General features: G+C 40.0%; 2 protein-coding genes and 1 long non-coding RNA gene across 6 annotated transcripts in view; 2 read left to right on the plus strand and 1 right to left on the minus strand.

The window, feature by feature from the left end:
- Positions 1 to 1251, plus strand: part of grin3a (glutamate receptor, ionotropic, N-methyl-D-aspartate 3A) — a 35592-nt gene extending 34341 nt beyond the window's left edge. For both annotated transcript variants that reach the window (XM_087269962.1, XM_087269963.1), the window contains exon 9: positions 389 to 1251. In XM_087269962.1, coding sequence (XP_087126088.1) covers positions 389 to 722 — 334 coding nt within the window. In that variant the 3' untranslated portion in view covers positions 723 to 1251. The remainder of the gene's footprint in view (positions 1 to 388) is intronic.
- Positions 1252 to 11597: 10346 nt separating this feature from the next.
- Positions 11598 to 16118, plus strand: LOC147834974 (uncharacterized). The gene is made up of 2 exons (XR_015500734.1): positions 11598 to 14241; positions 15122 to 16118. It is a non-coding gene; the product is annotated as an uncharacterized LOC147834974 (long non-coding RNA).
- plppr1 (phospholipid phosphatase related 1) overlaps positions 15383 to 19797 on the minus strand; it is a 373756-nt gene continuing 369341 nt past the window's right edge. The window contains exon 10 of one of the 3 annotated variants that reach the window (XM_087269234.1): positions 15383 to 16115. In XM_087269234.1, the coding sequence (XP_087125360.1) occupies positions 16083 to 16115 (33 nt within the window). In that variant the 3' untranslated portion in view covers positions 15383 to 16082. Of the gene's footprint in view, positions 16116 to 18736 lie in introns of those variants that run through there. The other 2 variants (NM_001441646.1, NM_001002132.2) reach the window with 2 other exon arrangements.

The raw sequence follows: 19797 nt of genomic DNA on the forward strand, positions 1-19797 counted from the left end.
AATATTAGCCCCTTTTAAGCTTTTTTTTTTTCGATAGTCTACAGAACAAATCATTGTTATACAATAACTTGCCTAATTACCCTAACCTGCCTAGTTAACCCAATTAACTTAGTTAAGCCTTTAAATGTCACTTTAAGCTGTATAGAAGTTTCTTGAAGAATGTCTAGTCTAATATTATTTACTGTCATCATGGCAAAGATAAAATAAATCAGTTATTAGAGATGAGTTATTAAAACTATTATGTTCAGAAATGTGTTGAAAAAATCTGTCTGTTAAACAGAAATTCGAGGAAAAATAAACAGGGGCTAATAATTCTGACTTCAACTGTATATTAAGTTTCTGTTTTTATACTGATATTGCATTGTATTGTATCATTCTTGTTCTTAAGCTGCAATGTTGGAAACAACCAGCAGATGCCATGGAACTCTTTGGGAACCCCCAATTGCAACAGACGAAAACTGTCCAATCAAGAGGGGCAAAATGACCTGGAATGCTGCCATTGTAAAGAACTGCTGTGTCCACAGGAGAAGAGGCAGCTTCCATTACAAGCCACATCTAACGGAAGAACCGACTTACTGGGTCTGGCCCAGAACCCAATCGTACAGGAATTAACAGACCTGGAAACGCAAATCCAGCTTATCAAAAAGCAACTACAGCTTGCAATGAAGAAGAAAAAAGAGCTGGAGCAGTATCAGAAGACAAAGACTTTAACCGAGTCCTAGACTCGTGGAAGATTTGGCTGGAGTTTTATGGGTTGCGTTGTTCAAAGTCTTGGACCTTCTAGTTGATTATTTCAACTGCAGCTCCTAAGGGAAGCAGGACTTTCTCAGCACTTTCTTCGAAGCCTTTTTGTTATTTGTTTTTATGTTTCATTTCTCATTGAACTGAACTTGAACGAAAGGACATACAGGGAAATATGAAGTCAAAATGGGATATAAGCAGTGTGTATTTCTGTATTCCCAGAAGTTCAGTTCTGGGAATACCTTGTTTTTAATGCAGCGACGTGACAAAGACAGCAAGTAACTGCATAAAAGGAAGACACTTATGTGTCAAAATGACATTTATTTAAGGTGTCAAAGTGATGTACGGTAGCGTTTCCTGCATATTGATACGCAGGGCTGAGAAGATTTTTTTTTTAAAAGAAGAAAGCCACACAGTTTTCTCTGGAGTTGTAACAAGAAAGTGTTAACCTTGAACACGCTGTTGACCTTGAGTGGTTATGTTTCTATGGATTAAAAAGGCTTTGAGATATATTTCTGTCAGTTTAATTTCTTTCAGATGATATCAAATATGTTCTTTGTCCACTGGAAATATAATGAAATGTAAAATTATTAACCAGAAGAAAAAGAAAAGTGGTGAGATGATGATGATGGAATAAGGTCAATTCACACCACACTAACAGACATCAATGGTTAATCTCCACTGAGCAGTGCAGTACAGTATGCATTCGTTTCCATTTTCACTGTCAGAAGTACCAAAATAGTGAACCGTAATGTACAACTATTTTGGGACGCCCAACAACCTGCCAAATGCGGGTAAATTTCAGCTTTGGCGGGTTAGACAGACACTCCCACTAGCCACTTTGGCTGGTTGAAAATCATTTTTAAATGGTAGTTTTCTTAAAAGCAGGGTTTGACTTTAAGGATTACCCAATATACGTGCAAATGTGATATTAGAATCGGGAAGCAGCACGACTGACAGGAATAATTGTGTTCGCGTAAGCAAAAGAAAGCAGGTGAATACTGAATGAGAGGATGATCACTTGCGCTAGCAGCTGATGTGATGCACACGACGGTTTAAAACGCGTGCGCGCTCCTTTCCTTGCGTGAAGCAACCATGCCTGGAAGGCAACTGTGATCGGTTCTCTTTCAAATAGACTAGATCAGGGATGTCAAACTCAATTCCTGGAGGGCCGCAGCCTTGCAGAGTTTAGTTCCAACCCTAATTAAACACACCTGATCAAACTAATTGAGTCCTTCAGGCTTGTTTGAAACCTACTGGTGAGTGTGTTGAAGCAGGGTTGGAACCAGCACCAGTTGCTTTTGCTTTGAACAGATTATTAATCGGCCATGCGCGTGTGATCAGTGTCGGAGATAGCTGAGTTGCAGCTCTAGGCAAAGGACGGTCACACCGCCCTCAACCCTAAAGTGAAAGGGGGGGGGGGGGTGTTGTAGCGCAGGTGGTAAGGGTAGTGCGCGGACGCCACCCTTTCTATTCTGTCGCCCTAGACGCGGATAGAAGAGGGCGCAGGTGGTGAGGGTAGTGCCGTGGATGGCGCCCTCTCTATTCTGCTGCAATAGAAGCGGATATAACTGAGGGTGCGGGTGGTGAGGGTAGTGTCGCGAATGCCGCCCTCTCTATTCTGCTGCAATAGACGCGGATATAACTGAGGGCGCGGGTGGTGAGGGTAGTGTTGCGGATGCCGCCCTCTCTATTCTGCTGCAATAGACGCGGATATAACTGAGGGCGCGGGGGGTGAGGGTAGTGTCGCGGATGCCGCCCTCTCTATTCTGCTGCAATAGACGCGGATATAACTGAGGGCGCGGGTGGTGGGGGTAGTGTCGCGGATGCCGCCCTCTCTATTCTGCTGCAATAGACGCAGATATAACTGAGGGCGCGGGTGGTGAGGGTAGTGTCGCGGATGCCGCCCTTTCTATTCTGCTGCAATAGACGCGGATATAAGTGAGGGCGCAGGTGGTGATGGTAGTGCCGTGGATGGCGCCCTCTCTATTCTGCTGCAATAGACGCGGATATAACTGAGGGCTCGGGTGGTGAGGGTAGTGTCGCGAATGCCGCCCTCTCTATTCTGCTGCAATAGACGCAGATATAACTGAGGGCGCGGGTGGTGAGGGTAGTGTCGCGGATGCCGCCCTTTCTATTCTGCTGCAATAGACGCGGATATAAGTGAGGGCGCAGGTGGTGATGGTAGTGCCGTGGATGGCGCCCTCTCTATTCTGCTGCAATAGACGCGGATATAACTGAGGGCTCGGGTGGTGAGGGTAGTGTCGCGAATGCCGCCCTCTCTATTCTGCTGCAATAGACACGGATATAACTGAGGGCGCGGGTGGTGAGGGTAGTGTCGCGAATGCCGCCCTCTCTATTCTGCTGCAATAGACACGGATATAACTGAGGGCGCGGGTGGTGAGGGTAGTGTCGCGAATGCCGCCCTCTCTATTCTGCTGCAATAGACGCGGATATAGGCAAGGCAAGGCAAGGCAAGGCAAGTTTATTTATATAGCACATTTCATACACAATGGCAATTCAAAGTGCTTTACATAAACAAGAATAAAAGAAACAAGTAAAATAAAAATAAAAACAAATAATAAAAATGCATAAAAACAAAACAAAACATAAAAACAGGTAAAATGTGATATAAAAGAATGAAGAAGAAGAGAAAAACATGATAGTGCAATCTGTCGGACGCAGCACAGTGCTCATTCAGTAAAGGCACAGCTAAACAGATGTGTTTTCAGTTTTGATTTGAATGTGCCTAATCTTGCCACATCTGATCATTTCTGGAAGCTGATTCCAGCAGCGATGGGCGTAGTGGCTAAAAGCCGATTCACCCTGCTTTGACTGAACTCTTGGAACTTCTAGTTTATATGATCCTAAAGATCTGAGTGATCTGTTAGGTTTGTATTGAGTGAGCATATCTGTGATGTATTTAGGTCCTAGGCCATTTAGTGATTTATAGACCAGTAATAATACTTTAAAATCTATTCTGAATGTAACTGGCAGCCAGTGTAAAGACCTGAGGACAGGCGCGGGTGGTGAGGGTAGTGTCGCTGACGGCGCCCTCTCTATTCTGCCGCCCTAGACATTATGCTGGCTTCACACCATACTCCTCCTCCTTTCCTAGATGAGTGGCATGGTGGCCCAGTGGTTACTTCACACCAAACAGAGCACTGTGTCACTCGCTATAAGTGAAGTTTATTCATAAACTAATTTCGAGAGGATCACGTGCTTATGATTGCTTGCGACTGGTCCCGCATTATTCAATTTACGATTAACCAATCAGATGACTCCTGAGCCACAATAAATACCCTAAGTGCCATATAACAGGCATCTTCATTTTGAACAATTCCCCCTTCCACCCCTACTCCTCCTTTCCTAGATGAGTGGCACGGTGGCCCAGTGGTTAGCACTGTTGCCTCACAGCAAGAACATCACTGGTTCTAGTTCTTACCAAGCCAGCCAATGTTTCTGTGCAGAGTTTAAATGTTTTCCCCGTGCTCACGTGGGTTTCCCCCGAGTTCCCTGATTTCCTCCCACCGTTCAAAAACTTACAACTTTAATTAAATGACTAATCCAAACAGGCACCATAGAAATGCTCCTAGTAAGAAGTTATCTCTTAAGAGCAATCACTATCTGTTCATTAGCTGCAGGGCAGTTCTCGAGATCTACCTAAGCTCAAACTCCCCTCTCACCTTGCAAACGGGAGGGAGCCCCAGGCTCGAGGATCTTACGAGCTCAGGGCTCTCTCTCTCAGGACAGCATGTCAAACAAGCTTTATAATCAATCACCAGCTTAGTGTGAACTCTTGAATTCACCTTTACTGACATTTGCATTTATTTTGGATGAAGAGTTGAAGATCATTACCCGAACCCGAAGGAATCCAACAGATTCTGGGTTAATTTTAATTATCATTTTAGACTGGGTCTGGCTGGGCTTGCATGGTAAATGAACAGTCATGTGAAGCATTTCGATTAGCATGAGAAAGTAAACAAATAGTTTGTTGCAACATTAAAGTCCATCCCTTCAAAGGTGAAACAAATGATGACGGAGAAGTCAAAAATAGCTAATTTTGACTGCGGTCAGGCCAACCGCCAGTTCAGTAAAAACGGTCATTCTAGCCACCAAGGTATTTTGGCGGTCACTCATGCACTGCGTATTACGATAGAGCGCTAAACAGCAATCAGACACGAAAGATGACGAGGTCACCCGCTACATTGAAACTGCTGTCATAGTTTTGCCAGACTGATTTTTAAAGAGGTCTGAAGAGCCATGCAGCCTAAACAGCCATTACTAATACTCAATTATTTTTAAAGAGGCTAAAGAGTCGATTTCCTTTTGTGTAATGTGCAATTCTGAAGTTTGCTGAAGATTTTGCTCTACAGAAATCAGCAATACATTAAATCAGAATACCAAAAGTCAAAAACAACTTCACGGTACCGTATGATCATACAAATCTTGTTCAGGAAAATGTAGGGTGCTAGAAAGAACAAAAGCAGAGGAGAAATGATATTCAGCAGATGTTCATTATCGGAATCTGAATCCTCTAAAGATGAAGCTGGCTCCTCTGTGGCATAGTTAAACCATCCTAACCCATCTACAGTTCACGGCTGCCTCAGCGCCCTGATGCTTCAACATTCTGCATCTGAAACCCTCGGGAGACATCTTGGTAGATTTCTGTCAACTTTGTATAATAATGACTTATGAGTAACTTATGTTTCACTCTCTGAAACAATAGTATTAGTTCGTAGAAAAGACAGTTCTCCCTAGAGCACAATTAATTGTTAGAAAAAAAAAAAAATTACAATCTAGACTGTTATTCCAAACGTGCATGATTTGCATATGTCTATTAAAGGATTAGTTCGCACACAATTAAAGTTATGTCATTAATTATTCTCACTCTGTCATTTCGTTCCTCTGAGACCATTGGACATATTCAGAAGACAAGTTAAGATATTTTAGATTAAATCTGAGAGCTCGCTTACAGAGGCGGATTTAACCAATAAGCAAGGTAAGCTGCCACTTAGGACCCTTGGAAATCTTAGGGTCACTAAATAAATACCTAGAAGTATAAACTATAAACTATATATAATAACATGTTCTATTATATTTTGTATGGCGAGGGTCTAAATATATATATATATATATATATATATATATATATATATATATATATATATATATATATATATTATATAGTACTATAGTACTCAAGCTCCAGGAGCCGGTGCCACCCACGCTGCCTGCCCTGCCAATGCCGCCCACGCTGTCCGCCCTGCTGCCACCACCCCCGCTACTTGCTTTGCCGGTGCCGCACACGCTGCCTGCTCTGCCAGCGCCACCTACAAGGCCTGCTCTACTGCCCATGTTGCCAGGCCTGCCTCTGCTCCACAGCCCAGGCCTGCCTCTGATCCATGGCCCAGGCCCGCCTCTGCTCCACGGCCCAGGACTTCCTCCGTTCCACGGTCCTGGATCGCCTCCGCTCCATGCTCCTAGCCCTCCATCCCAACCCCCTGAACTATTCCCTGCCCTCCACCAAATGGAACTTTGAGTAATGGGGGTTAAAGCCACACTTAAAGAGGGGTGGGGGGGGGGTAAGGTGTTTCATGTCATCTTGTCTTTTATTTTGTATTTAGTTATATCCCCTCCTGTATTTTGTTCTGTTTTCCTGCCCTGCTTCCAGTCATGTGATCCCTAGTGTTTGTGTGTCATGTTCCAATTGTTTAACCTTGTCATGTGTCTAGTTAGGTTATTTCTAGTGTGTGTATGCATGTGTATATATATATATACGTATATATATATATATACTTACACTTAAACGGCTAAAGACTCATTATCAAGCGATTCATTTGAAGCTCTATGAGTCAACTCTTTTACAGATCAATAGTTTTAAACACTGTGCACTTTCAGATTTAAGCCTTAGCTGGATATTTCACTTCACTTAGAGCTGTGTTACACACTACATGGAAGGTCATTTTAAAAAAGCCAATAATAGGGGCTCTTTAATTTGTGATGTTAAGATGAACGAAGGTCTTAGGAGATTGGAACGACACGAGGATGAGTAAGGTTACATGATTACAGGATTTTCATTTCTGGATGAACTAACACGTTAATTTATGCCATTGTGTGGTATCTTGAGATTAAACCACTTTAGTTTTAGATCACAGATGTACTTTTGGTCTGATTCACTGGTCTGTTAATGAGTCAGTCAATCTCTAAAGCAGCAAACAACTTTTATTCTCAAGCTCACTGCACAGCTGGTATGATTTTGGTGCTGGCGGGCAAAGTTTTGTTTACTCCAAACTTAATTCCGCATTCAACTTCTGTGTGAAGGTTTTACTTTCCAATAAGACTGGAAAAACTCGTACAACTTTTCATAGACGGTTCCCCTGAAAATGGATTTTCTTTGGTCGAACTGCGAGTGCACAGAGCTTTGTGTTTTAGCCTCGTAGGTCACAATTACTCAAAATATCTCTTACCCCATTTTGACCTCTGTTCACCCAACAGTTTCCAGCGTAGCAATATTCAGAGAAACAATGTAAAAGTAATCCGTGTGACCCCAGTGGTTTAAATCAAAGTGGTTTTATGAACTGCTGTGAATAGTTTGTGTGTGCCAAGAAAAAAATAAAATAAAATAAGTATAGATGAATAACCGGTTTGTAAACATTCGGGATGCGCACAGTGAGGTTGCAGGAAAAAGAACGGGAGTGCTAGCATTTACAGCGAGGGAATGTCATCTGATGCGGTAGAGAGTTTGTTGTCTTCTTAGAAATAAGTTATATTGATTATATATTATATATGTTATTCACATAATGATTTCAGCGTATTATAACGGCTTGTCACCCAGTGATAAGCACAGTTATTTGGCAAAATTAACGTTAAAGTGAGCGGCGTTGATCTGACAGGTCCATTTGCGATAGCGCTCTCCCAATGGATACTGGATAAGACGAAATGGCCAAGCATCCAGCCCCAAATATACAACTATCTCATTGAAACTCCAAGTGCTTTTACAAGAGAGAAGTTAAAGGTCTACAAGTCTTTAGATGCCAATATTTTTGTTCTGTGTGGTCATGTGCAATAAATAATGCTCCATGATTACCAGATTCAAAACTATGTATTGCTAAAAACCGAGATCCTGCCTAGCCAAAGACAAGGAAAAGAGACGGAGCCATGCAAGGCCTGGGTAATCATCAACAAGCAAAACAACTGCATTCTGACAGCGAACTGCACCTGTATGGCAGGGTATGTGAACATACATTATTACATTTCATTCAAAACATTCAGTGTCCGCAGTTTAATTCACCATATTTAACTGTTTTAGCTGAAATCATTGCTGCAATCAAAAATGAGTAATATGTATGATTCAGCATAGCGTGAACTTACCTGATATGAAACGAGAACTGCAGAGTCCAGCGTTTTTAATTAGGTCTTCACTCCATTCAGGTCCCTTTTAGCCAAAGATGTCTGCGGTTGGCATTAAAAGCAGTGAGGTGTACGGTAAAAGTTTTCTATTTTTGACTCGAATTTGGCATCGTAAAGCACAACACGATATGCTTGCTATTGCAACTGGTCTTTTTTGGAAATTCTTCCATAGTCTGAAATATTATCCTTTCCACATATATATTCAGTGCACATTCTTTGTTTCGTCTTCAGCAAAGTTCCTTGGTTGTTATGTCAGAATAAGAGTATAGTTACTAACCATGTCGGCCTAAAAATTAGCAACTTTTAATTCTCTATCAGTCTTCGTTTAATATGTAACTGCAGAATAGTCGATCTTTAAACAGGAAAATGATCAAAACTCTTATTATTATTATTATTATTTTTTAATGCTAATGGTTTAATTTGATTCAATAAATAATGTTAGGCTATGCTAAAAGCTCCCAGCATGTATTCTCTGTTTAACTCTAGATGACTTGTAAAGTTAAAAGTAGTCAACAAATGGCAACAACACAGTGTTGCTTTTTTTAACAACAGCACAGCGGATAACAGTAAATTTAATTATTATTATTATTATTATTACCATTTATTCCTGATTGAATTATTCTTATTTATTTTAATTTTTGTTATATTTTGTTCATCTTATTTTGTGTTCAATTCCAATCTTCTCAAATTTCATTATTTTCTTTATTTTTAACACAAAATAAGACGAAAAATAAACATATTAGAAATGAATAATTAATAATAAAATTACTTTCTTGTGGAAAACCTGATTTTTTTTCCTTTGTCACCCACACTCTGCCTCCTGCAGGCTTCAGGTAAATTGAGTTTGAGACCCCTGCTTTAAATATCTTAAATCTATACTAAAACAATTGCATATAATATTCCTCTTCCTCTGCTGCAAATGCAAGAAGGTCTATTTTTAGTGTCAACACAACACAGAAGCAATGCACTGTTTACAGTAGGCTTTGATCTATTATTTATTCGTTTATTTTTTAAAGGAAGCACAAGTGTGCATTTCCAGGATTTAAGAACCTAAAGAATATATACCCTCAATATAGTTTACTATATAATGGATAGGGAGCAGTTTCAAACAGCAAATACACAAGAATTCTGCAAGTACAGCGGAATTTCCCTGCAAAATGTCAGAATGGCTATATATTCCACAAAGTGTCAGCAGACACAGCATGGAGTTCCCATTCAATAGTTCCCTAAGAATGAATGTTCACTGCTATCCTTCAGGCCTGCCTGCAAGTATTTTCTCCAGACAAAGAATGTATGACAAATACTACAAGTGTCCTTGTACTGTACCCTCTGGGCTGTCATTAGTCAAAAGGGCTGTTACTTTTAGAAATGGGTTTCAGACACCAGCTGCTGCATAAGGGGGGCCCTGTATTGTTATCAGACACAGCTCAAGTATGAGTAAATGCAGACTAAAGCACCATCAAACGTACTGTATTTAGAAAAGTACATAATGTTACATTATTTAAAGATGTCACAGAATGAAAATCTGGAGGTGTTGGGCAAGCTCTTTGAAAAATGAAGTGAGCTATGCTATTAGCTACTCTACTTAAAATGTAGCTTAACTACACTAAAAGCTATCCTCTGGGAAATGTAGCAGGCTAAGCTAAAAGCTACTTGGCAAAAGTAGCTTAGCTACATTCAGTGTTGTGGAGGTTACTTCAGAAATGTAATAGATTACTAATTACCCTATTTCAAATGTAAGAAGTAGTGTACCTTTTCTATTACTTTATAAATGTTAAGTAACTGATTACATCTGATTACTTTTAAGTTTCATTTTCAAGCCTTTATAGCAAGCAGATGTGACCTTACAGTAGCTCTGGTTACAGTTAGAATTTCAAAATCACTTGAATTAAGATTTACCAGCATTAAATCTGCTGGTAAATGGACATCAAGAACCAGTTACGCTTGACAATAGTACATTTTAGCCTTTACTACAGTAACTCCTCTCCCTCAGTCATCAAACCATCAAGCAAGTTTCTTGTCAGCCCAATGATTGATTGGCAACATTATCAATCAGAGAGAGAGGTGGCAGTAAGGCACCAAAAAGTTTGTTGTCAACCACCGAAAAACAGGAAAAAAAAATCATCATTCTCGACCATCATATGGATTTACTTTCATTGGCTAGACACCAGCCTCACATCTCTGTGAATGTCAGTGTCGTCACTTATTGATCCCCAATCGGTAAATGTAGCTTGTGTTAATGCTAAATCGCTACTTTACTAATAAAATAGCTTAGCTACTAACAAGTAACGCTGCTACGGCCACGCAATTTAGAAAGTTAAGCTAGTAGCGTCACTACTTGAAGCGACACTACAGCCCAACACTGAAATCTGGATATACCAACTGTAGAAATAGCTGAATAATAAGAGTTCAACACATGGAAATTACTACTGTATATATATATATATATATATATATATATATATATATATATATATATATATATATATATATATATGAAGCTATATAAAGCTGTTGGCCATGGCTGAACATACAATTTTTTATTAATTTTTTTCATAATTTTTTTCTTTTAGATAACAAGGTATCAGGTATGTAATTTCCCAGGGTTCAGACACAGAGTTTCAAAGAAACTTTCAAAAACTTTGTATCTCCTGATAGTAAATTTTTAAGAAGAAGAGTAGTGCTATGAAATGGATTTTCCTCCCTAGTTCTCTCATTTAAACACGAGGGTCCAGTCCAGAGAACCACAGAGCACAAAATAAATTTTTTATTGACGGTTTATAAAGCTCCTTTAAGTATTTGACAGACAAACTGTAATACTAATTATTTACAGCCACAAAAATAAAGATATATATACATATATGTATGTATGTATGTATGTATGTGTATATATATATATATATATATATATATATATTCTATAAGTTTACAAAATGCATGTTATTTTCCAGTAGTAATATAAAAATCTTATAATTTACGTATCTAACTCAGCACATTTAATTTGTCAAGTCAGTTGTAATGTTAAACAAATCATTAAAAACTGAAGAAAATTATTCCAAAGTGTCAGCGAGAAACCTTTAGTTCATGTTTTACAATCTCAAGATGCAGCATTTTGATTGTAGCACTTCAGCTTCTGCTTTTTAAAACATATTTTTTAGGTCAGGAAAGCTTCTGAGTTTTCAGTATATTATCTACTGCCTTACAGCAAAACGTTTGCACTGTCTGGATGCACTTATTAAGAATCCCAGACAACTACGATTGTTTATGGCCTTGAAGCTTGCAGTGGGAGGCTGTTAGTCCTGACTGGCCTGTTTATAGAGACACTAATACAAAACCAGACTTCAATCACCCCAATGGAAAGCAAATTTACATTGTCTGAATAGTTTACACCCTATATAGTGCGTGGTTCACCACACAGAATGAAGTAATTGTGTGAACGGAAACAGATTCCAGCAACAGCTTTATTACATGTTTATAATGCAGGGGTGGGGCACTACTAGAGAGAATTTGATTGGACAGAATATCTGATGACGAGTAGAGAAGAGAAGAGAGAAGAGTAATGTCATCAAATGTGTTGATCCTATTTTAGTAAAAGTAAAATCTTTATGGTTTAAAACCATTATGTCTTTTCAGTTCTTCTGTTGAACACAAACAAGATATTTAAACACAACGCTGGTTGATGAAACCCACTGACTTCCATTGTAGGGAAAAAAAAGTTAGTTGCTAACTGAATCTGTGAATTTAGGCACACTATAAATACATTTAAGCTCACCTTTGTGTGAATAGCATTTGCATACTGCCTTCGAAACTTTCATCTTTCATAAAAAATGTATAGGTTACATTTTTCCTGCTTTTCATACCCATAAAAAGCATTTTCACAGGTGTTTTGACAGCTCAGAGCAACCATAGAAGCAAAAGCCAAAATCCAGAATGCTGTCACTCAGATTACAGAGCACTTTATGTTAAAGTGTGGATAATAAACACAGAATGTGGCGGATGGTTGAAAAACAGAATGTGGCAGATGGTTGTTTTTCTTGTTTTTTTCCACATCAGCTTACTATGTACCAGAATCAGACAAATACTTCAATACTACTACAACTATTACTTCTAATTAGAATAATAATAAAACAATAAACAGGTCTGGGATTGGGGCTCATATGCCAGTCCCTGTTGGCCCATGGAACCCGGTCAGCTCAGCGGACGGCATGACATAGGGCCATCTAGGCACCGGTGCACTGTGAAATATAGGCGGTGGCTCTTGGGACATGGAATGTCACCTCACTAGGAGAAAAGGAACCTGAGCGGCTTGAGCTAGAGGTTGAACGGCACTGACTAGAGTTGGATCTCAATGTCTTGAGATGGCTGGACCTTCTTATTTTTTAGCATGTCTTCTATTCTGGAATTGCCCAATCCAGCCAGCCACCTCTGACAGTAGGTAACTCCAGAGTAGAAGAAATGTTGTGTGTTGGAGTTATTGCCGGTGAGAGAGGGCTGCCTCCCTGCACCTTCAGGTTGGCGGTGGCTCTTGGGACATGGAATGTCATTTCACTGGGAGGAAAGGAACCTGAGCATCTTGAGCTAGAGGTTGCATGGCACTGCCTCCCTGCACCTTCAGGTTGGGGATAAGTTTCTCACTGTAGTATTATGTTTATGGGCCAAACACCAGTGCAGAGTAGCTGGCCTTCTCAGAGTCCTTGGAAGGGGTGCGTGAAGGTGCTTTGACTCTATTGTTCTACTTGGGGACTTCAACACCCATGTGGGTAACAACAACAGTGATACCTGGGGATTGGGAGAAATGGCCTATCTGATATGAATTAGAGTGGTGTTCTGTTGTTGGACTTCTTTGCAAGTCATAGTTTGCCCATAACAAACACCATAAGGGTGTCCATCAATGCACATGACACCAGAACACCCTGGTCCAAAGGTCGATGATCAACTGTGTAATTGTTTCATCTGATTTCCAATCATATGTCTTGGACACTCAAGTAAAGAGAGGGGCAGGGCTGTCAACTGATCACCACTTGGTGGTGAGTTGTATCTGCTGGCAGAGGAGGAGGCTGGACAGACCTGTTGGGCCCAAACATATTGTGAGGTTCCTCTGGTAATGTCTGGCTGAAACACGTCCAAGAGATTTTCAGCTCTCACCTCTGGAAGAACTTTGACCAGACCCCAAGAGAGGTGGGAGACATTGAGGCCAAGTGGTCCATGTTCTCCGACTACATGGTTGAAATGGCCTGTGGTGCCAGTCATAGTGGCATGCCACAAACCCAGTTGTGAACACCAGAAGTAAGGGAAGCTGTCAAGCTGAAGGAGGAGTCCCACCAGGTTTGTAGGACTCCTGAGGCAGCTGATGGCAACCAAGTGTTATCTGGGCAGTTGTGCAAGCAGAAACTGGTCTGGGAAGAGTTTGAAGAGACCATGGAGAAAGAATATCAGTCATCCCCAAAGAGATTCTGGCAAACCATTACAATATCTTGTAAAGGTCAGGGACAGTACCTCTGAACTTGGGAACTGGGGTGGTGGTTGTCATTTTAAGAAGGGGGGCCGGAGGGTGTGCTCCAGCTACAGGGGAAACACACTCCTCAGTCTCCCTTGCAAACCTGGAACCTCAGACCCATGAAGAAGAATTCAGAATTCATCCAGGCCATAAAACACAGGAATAGCTCTGTACCCTCACTAGGGTGTGCTACGTTTCATGGGAGTATATCCACATAATTTGTGGACTTGGAAAAAGGCATTTGACTCTGTCCCTTGTGGCATTCTGTGGGGGGTGCTGTAGAAGTATGGGTTCGGAAATGCTCTGTTAAGCGATGCTGGCAATGTCAAAATTGCTCCTGGTGTGCGTTGGACTCTGCCAGGGCTGCCCTTTGTCACTGGTTCTGTTCATTATTTTTATGGACAGAATTTCTAGGTGCACCCTAGGGCCAGAAGGGGTCTGAACCAAGGACCACAAGATTTCATCTCTGCTATTTGCAGACGATGTTGTCCTGTTGGTTCCATTGGACAAATACCTTCATCATGCACTGAGATGGTTTACTGCCAAGTGTGACGTGACAGGGATGAGAATCAGCTACTATAAGTTTGGCGGTGGCTCTTGGGACATGGAATGTCACCTCACTGGGAGGAAAGGAGCCTAGGCGGCTGAAGCTAGAGGTTGAATGGCACTGACTAGAGTTGCATTTCAACGTCTTGAGAAGGTCTGGACTTTATTATTTTTTAGCATGTCTTCTATTCTGGAGTTGCCTAATCCAGTCAGCCACCTCTGACAGCGAGTCACTCCAGAGAAGAAGAAATGTTGTGTGTTGGAGTGTTTGCCGGCAAAAGAGGGCTGCCTCCCTGCACCTTTAGGTTGGCGGTGGCTCTTGGGACATGGCATGTCACTTAACTGGGAGGAAAGGAGCCTAAGCAGCTTGAGCTAGAGATTCAATGGCACTGATTAGAGTTGGATCTCAACTTCTTGAGAAGGGCTGGACTTTCTTATTTTTAAACATGTCTTCTATTCTGGAGTTGCCCAATTCAGCCCGCCACCTCTGACAGTGGGTAACTCCAGAGTAGAAGAAATGTTGTGTGTTGGAGTTTTTACCGTTGAGAGTGTGCTCCAGGTACAGGGGAAACACACTCCTCAGTCTCCCTTGAAAACCTGGAACCTCAGATCCAGGAGGAAGAATACAGATTTCATCCAGGCCATAAAACACTGGAGTAGCTCTGTACCCCCACTAGGGTGTGCGTTGGACTCTGCCAGGGCTGCCCTTTGTCACTGGTTTTGTTCATTATTTTTATGGACAGAATTTCTAGGTGCACCCTAGGGCCAGAGGGGGTCTGAACTAAGGACCACAAGATTTCATCTCTGCTATTTGCAGATGATGTTGTCCTGGTTCCATTGGACAAATACCTTCAACATGCGCTGAGATGGTTTACTGCCAAGTGTGATGTGACAGGGATGAGAATCAGCTTCTTTAAGTTTGAGACCATGATGCTCAAACATAAAAGGTTGGCTTGCCATCTCCAGGTTGGAGGAGGGAGGAGAGTCTTTACCCCAGTCAAAGGAGTTCAAATATTTTGGGGTTTTGCTAACAGTAGGTGTCTTGTTTTTGCTCTGCTTTCGTCCATTTGTCAATCTTGCATTATTCTGATCCCAACACCCATCTTCCAACAATCCAAGCAGTTCCCAAAGAATGAAATAGTGCATGACGGATTTAAAGATGAAAAAAAGAGAAAGCCACTCAAGTTATCGGACTCAGCTACAGACTATTTATTAGACAGACTACTCAAGAAAATATATTTAGCATTTCAAACGAAATGCAAACTTTAAAGAAAAACAAAACACAAGTCGGAAATAACAGGTTATTCAAACAGTGTTGTGTATTTCATGCTGAGTACATGGCCATTCGAAGATGCCAGAGGAGAATCCGAGTCAACGACGTGTAACAATTCAACAAGTTTTCTTTACAATCTTACACCAAAAAAATAGGTATACCAAAAACATTCCTGGAAAATCAGCAGGCAAAAGTCGATCAAAATGCTTTATACAGATAACAAAAAGAATACAAAATGATCTTTGTTCAGAAATGTACAAGAAAACAAATAGCGTAAATAAAATCATTCTTTGTACAAATACCACATAACGACACATCGATATTTGAATTACATTATATATATAGACTGTATATATTTACTTTGTGATGTAAAACATGACAAAGAAGGCAGAAATCTGGACATGAATTGAGCAGTGTGTTGACATTATGAGGGAAAGCTACAGGACTCTCTTATACAAAATGTACAAAACAGCTGCTTCTAGGTACAACTAGTTACAACATAATACTGTCATGTTTTCTCTCTTTTTTTTACAGTATGCCACAGTACAAAAAAACTTTTTGTGCCTAGAAGTGTTGAGGTGACGCGAAAGTGACCCGGTGTTGCCCCCTTAGTCATGTGACTTCAGTCATGGACGCCGAATGGTTCTGAAAAACAAAAAAAATTGGATTTAGAGTCGTAATGTTTAGTTTGAGATCAGGGGTCGGCAACCTTTGCCACCAAAAGACTCATTTTGGCCCTTCTACCACCAAATAAAATAAGCCACAAAGCATATTTAAGGATTAAATTAATATAACAGAATTTGTTGTTTATACTCTACCTGACGAAAGTCTTGTCGTCAATTTTAGTTTTAAGAGCAACAAATAATGACTTCTAGTCGATCATTTGCAAAAGTGGCAGAAGGTAGCTTTTTCCTATGAATCATCTGTTGAACTGCATCTCAATCATCACAAATACTGCAGAAGACCTATTGGAACCTGCATGAACCCAAGGTTCTCACAGAAATCATTCAAGTTTGGTGAAGCAAAAATCTTGGTTTGGGGTTACATTCAGTATTTGGGCTTGTGAGAGATCTGCAGAGTGAATGGCAACGTCAACAGCCTGAGGTATAAAGACATTTGTGCTGCCCATTACATTACAAACCACAGGAGAGGGCAGATTTTCCAGCAGGATAGCGCTCCTTCTCATACTTCAGCCTCCACAAAGTTCCTGAAAGCAAAGAAGGTCAAGGTGCTCCAGGATTGGCCAGCTCAGTCACCAGACATTAACATTATTGAGCAAGTCTGGGGTAAGATAAAGGAGGAGGCATTGAAGATGAACCCAAAGAATCTTGATGATCTCTGCGAGTCCTGCAAGAACCATTCCAGATGACTTTATTAATATTGAGTCATTGCAGAGATGTATGGATGCAGTCCTCCAAGCTCACGGGAGCCATACACAATATTAATTCTTTTTCCACTACAGCATGACTTTATATTCTTCTGATACCAAATGATCAACTAGAAGTCAAGTTATTATTTGTTGTTCCTAAAACTCGGATAAGCGAAAAGACTTTCCTTAGGTAGTCTCAAAAAACAAAACAAAAAATTCAGAGACAATGACCTACTGCTGCTGTAACTACCACTTATGTGAGGTGTTTGTAATGCAGTGTAGTATATGGGTGGGACAGTAAATATGACTTTGTACTCCTCCGGCTGCTGCTTTTTTGAAAATCGTGATGACTATTGTAGAGTATTTCTTTTATTATTTGAGCAATTAGGAATAGAAAAAAATTATTTGTGGCACTTTCCTATTCACTGCTCTCTAAGTTTACCCAACTAAGAAAAACTCGAAAATATAGCAGGAAAAAACAAAAGGCAGTTAAACAAAGGAAATTTAAACATTACAATTTTTGGCATATTTTAAATTGAAGAGTTAAGCTGCAAAACCTGCTAAACTCCACTTCCGCCAAAATGAGCTAATGACATTGAGTGAATGCTTTAGGCACGTAGTACAACAAATATATTAAAAAATTATTTTTAATCATCTAAATCCCAGAGTCAGCCTGTTCAGAAATAACAGTTTGTTTGCCTCTAAACGCCACTTGGCTTTGACAGCAAAAGCCACTATGTCCTTTTAACCAATCAGAAGGCGCAAATCGAATCATGTTTTTTAATGTAGCAGCGCGCTGATATGCTGGCTTTTTCGGGGAGACTGTTTTACAAGTAGATTTTAAAATATGGATAAACCTGTCCGACTGACACTGAATAGCAAATCAAAACGTCCCTTGCCTCAAAACTTTAAGCATTCTAAGAAAAAAAACACAATGTACAGTCAGAAGTGTGGCATGCATTCAAAACGTGTCTTTGCACAGTAACGCTACTTTGAATGAGTCCAATTAAAAATACATTTAACAGCAACTCCATTTCATGAAAGACGAAGTTAAGATCTTGTTCTTTTATCCCACATGGATGCTATGAAGGTAAACAAGTGACGGAAAAGACACCAAGACCTTGAGAAGGAGGATGAGAAATTGTCTGAGAGACATACTATTTTGCCCAGTAGGCCTACCTTGTGTTTTATTTGCTAATGTAAGCTCATTCATTCATTCATTCATTCATTTTCTTGTCGGCTTAGTCCCTTTATTAATCTGGGAATGAACCGCCAACTTATCCAGCAAGTTTTTACGCAGCGGATGCCCTTCCAGCCGCAACCCATCTCTGGAAAACATCCACACATACACACACACACACACACACACACTCATACACTACGGACAATTTAGCCTACCCAATTTACCTGTACCGCATGTCTTTGGACTGTGGGGAAACCGGAGTACCCGGAGGAAACCCACGCGAACGCAGGGAGAACATGCAAACTCCACACAGAAACGCCAACTGAGCCGAGGATCGAACCAGCGACCTTCTTGCTGTGAGGCGAACGTGCTACCCACTGCGTCGCCCCCTAATGTAAGCTATTGTATAAAATATAAATATAATATATAAACTATACAACTATATAAAACTGCATATTTAATGATTTTTCAACTAATTACACTGTCTTGTCCCAATATGTGGATTTAGAGGTTTTTGCAAAAAAAGCAGAAGTGGATTTAGCTGGTTTTGATGCAAAAGAAAATCTACCTAGTAAACAAAGAATTGTCTAAAGGGAGATTTTTGAAAAAGAAAAGGTATTTATGTACTAGCTAATAACCTTTCCATTACATATAAAATAAAACTTCTGAACCTAATCAGAGAAACCTGATAGAAAATGCTCATTTACAAGAAAAGAGGTTGGATGGATATAGAGGATTTTGCATCTGAACTCTTCAATTGATAAACTATAATAAAAAAGGAGCATGGCATGGGTAATCTTACATTAAAGTGCACTAAATAGTAATGTAGGTCTTTTTGAGCATCAAGCATCTTCAAGGCGACGTAATGCACAATTCATTTATGTATGTTTACCACGAAACGTGGAAAATCTGTGATTTTAGTAACAGTGAATCGTTAGTGTACGCCCAAATTTTTTATACACCCAAAATAGATCCCTGTTTTCATGTACACAGCTGTTTGTGGAGGTTATAAAATAATAAACATTAATAATTTACGGGCTGCGGACATTTTTCGCTATTTCTGCTGAGAATTTAGCAAAAAAAATAAATAAATCTGTGGATTTATGCAAAAGGATTTTAGGAGAGTCATAACTAAAAACGTAATATATGACATTAAAAATAATACATTTTTAACAAGGGGTGAGAACCTACATTGGTCTCAAAGTTCAGTTACGATTATCATGTCATCGATTCGGTATTAAGTAAATACATAGGCTAAATGACAAGCTATAAATCTGCTGATTTCTGCGCACACAGATTCCATGTGGGCCTACTCATTATTATCTATGACAAAACTTTTGTACTGATGTGCAGATAGTTTTGTTTTAAAGAAAAATTTTTATGTTTAATAGTTAATTTCGTTGTCGGAAAAAAAAACGGCATAATTTTTATGACAAACAAGTTTTTACCGACAAAAACTTACAAAACGAAGTGATGATGACGACAACTATAATCAAAATATACTGACATTTTAATTGACTGATAAAAACGAGATGAGAATGTGATTGAGGGACATTTTTTGGAAAATATCCAATCAGATTTAATCTTGGTTTGTGATGCATGATTCATGTTTTTAACAATGGAAGTCTATGAGACAGTTGCTAGGGTGCCATAAGTTGAAAGCTCATCAGTGATTGGCAGATTGGTAGTCAAATGAGCCCAACCTTAAGTCTGTACGGCGCAAAATTATGAGCTCACAAAGTTTGGTCCAATGTAAAGTCAATGCGACTTTTCCA

The sequence above is a fragment of the Danio rerio genome, chromosome 10 (genome assembly GCF_052040795.2).
Source record: "Danio rerio strain M-AB ecotype USA chromosome 10, GRCz13ab, whole genome shotgun sequence".
Taxonomy (NCBI): Eukaryota; Metazoa; Chordata; class Actinopteri; order Cypriniformes; family Danionidae; genus Danio; species Danio rerio.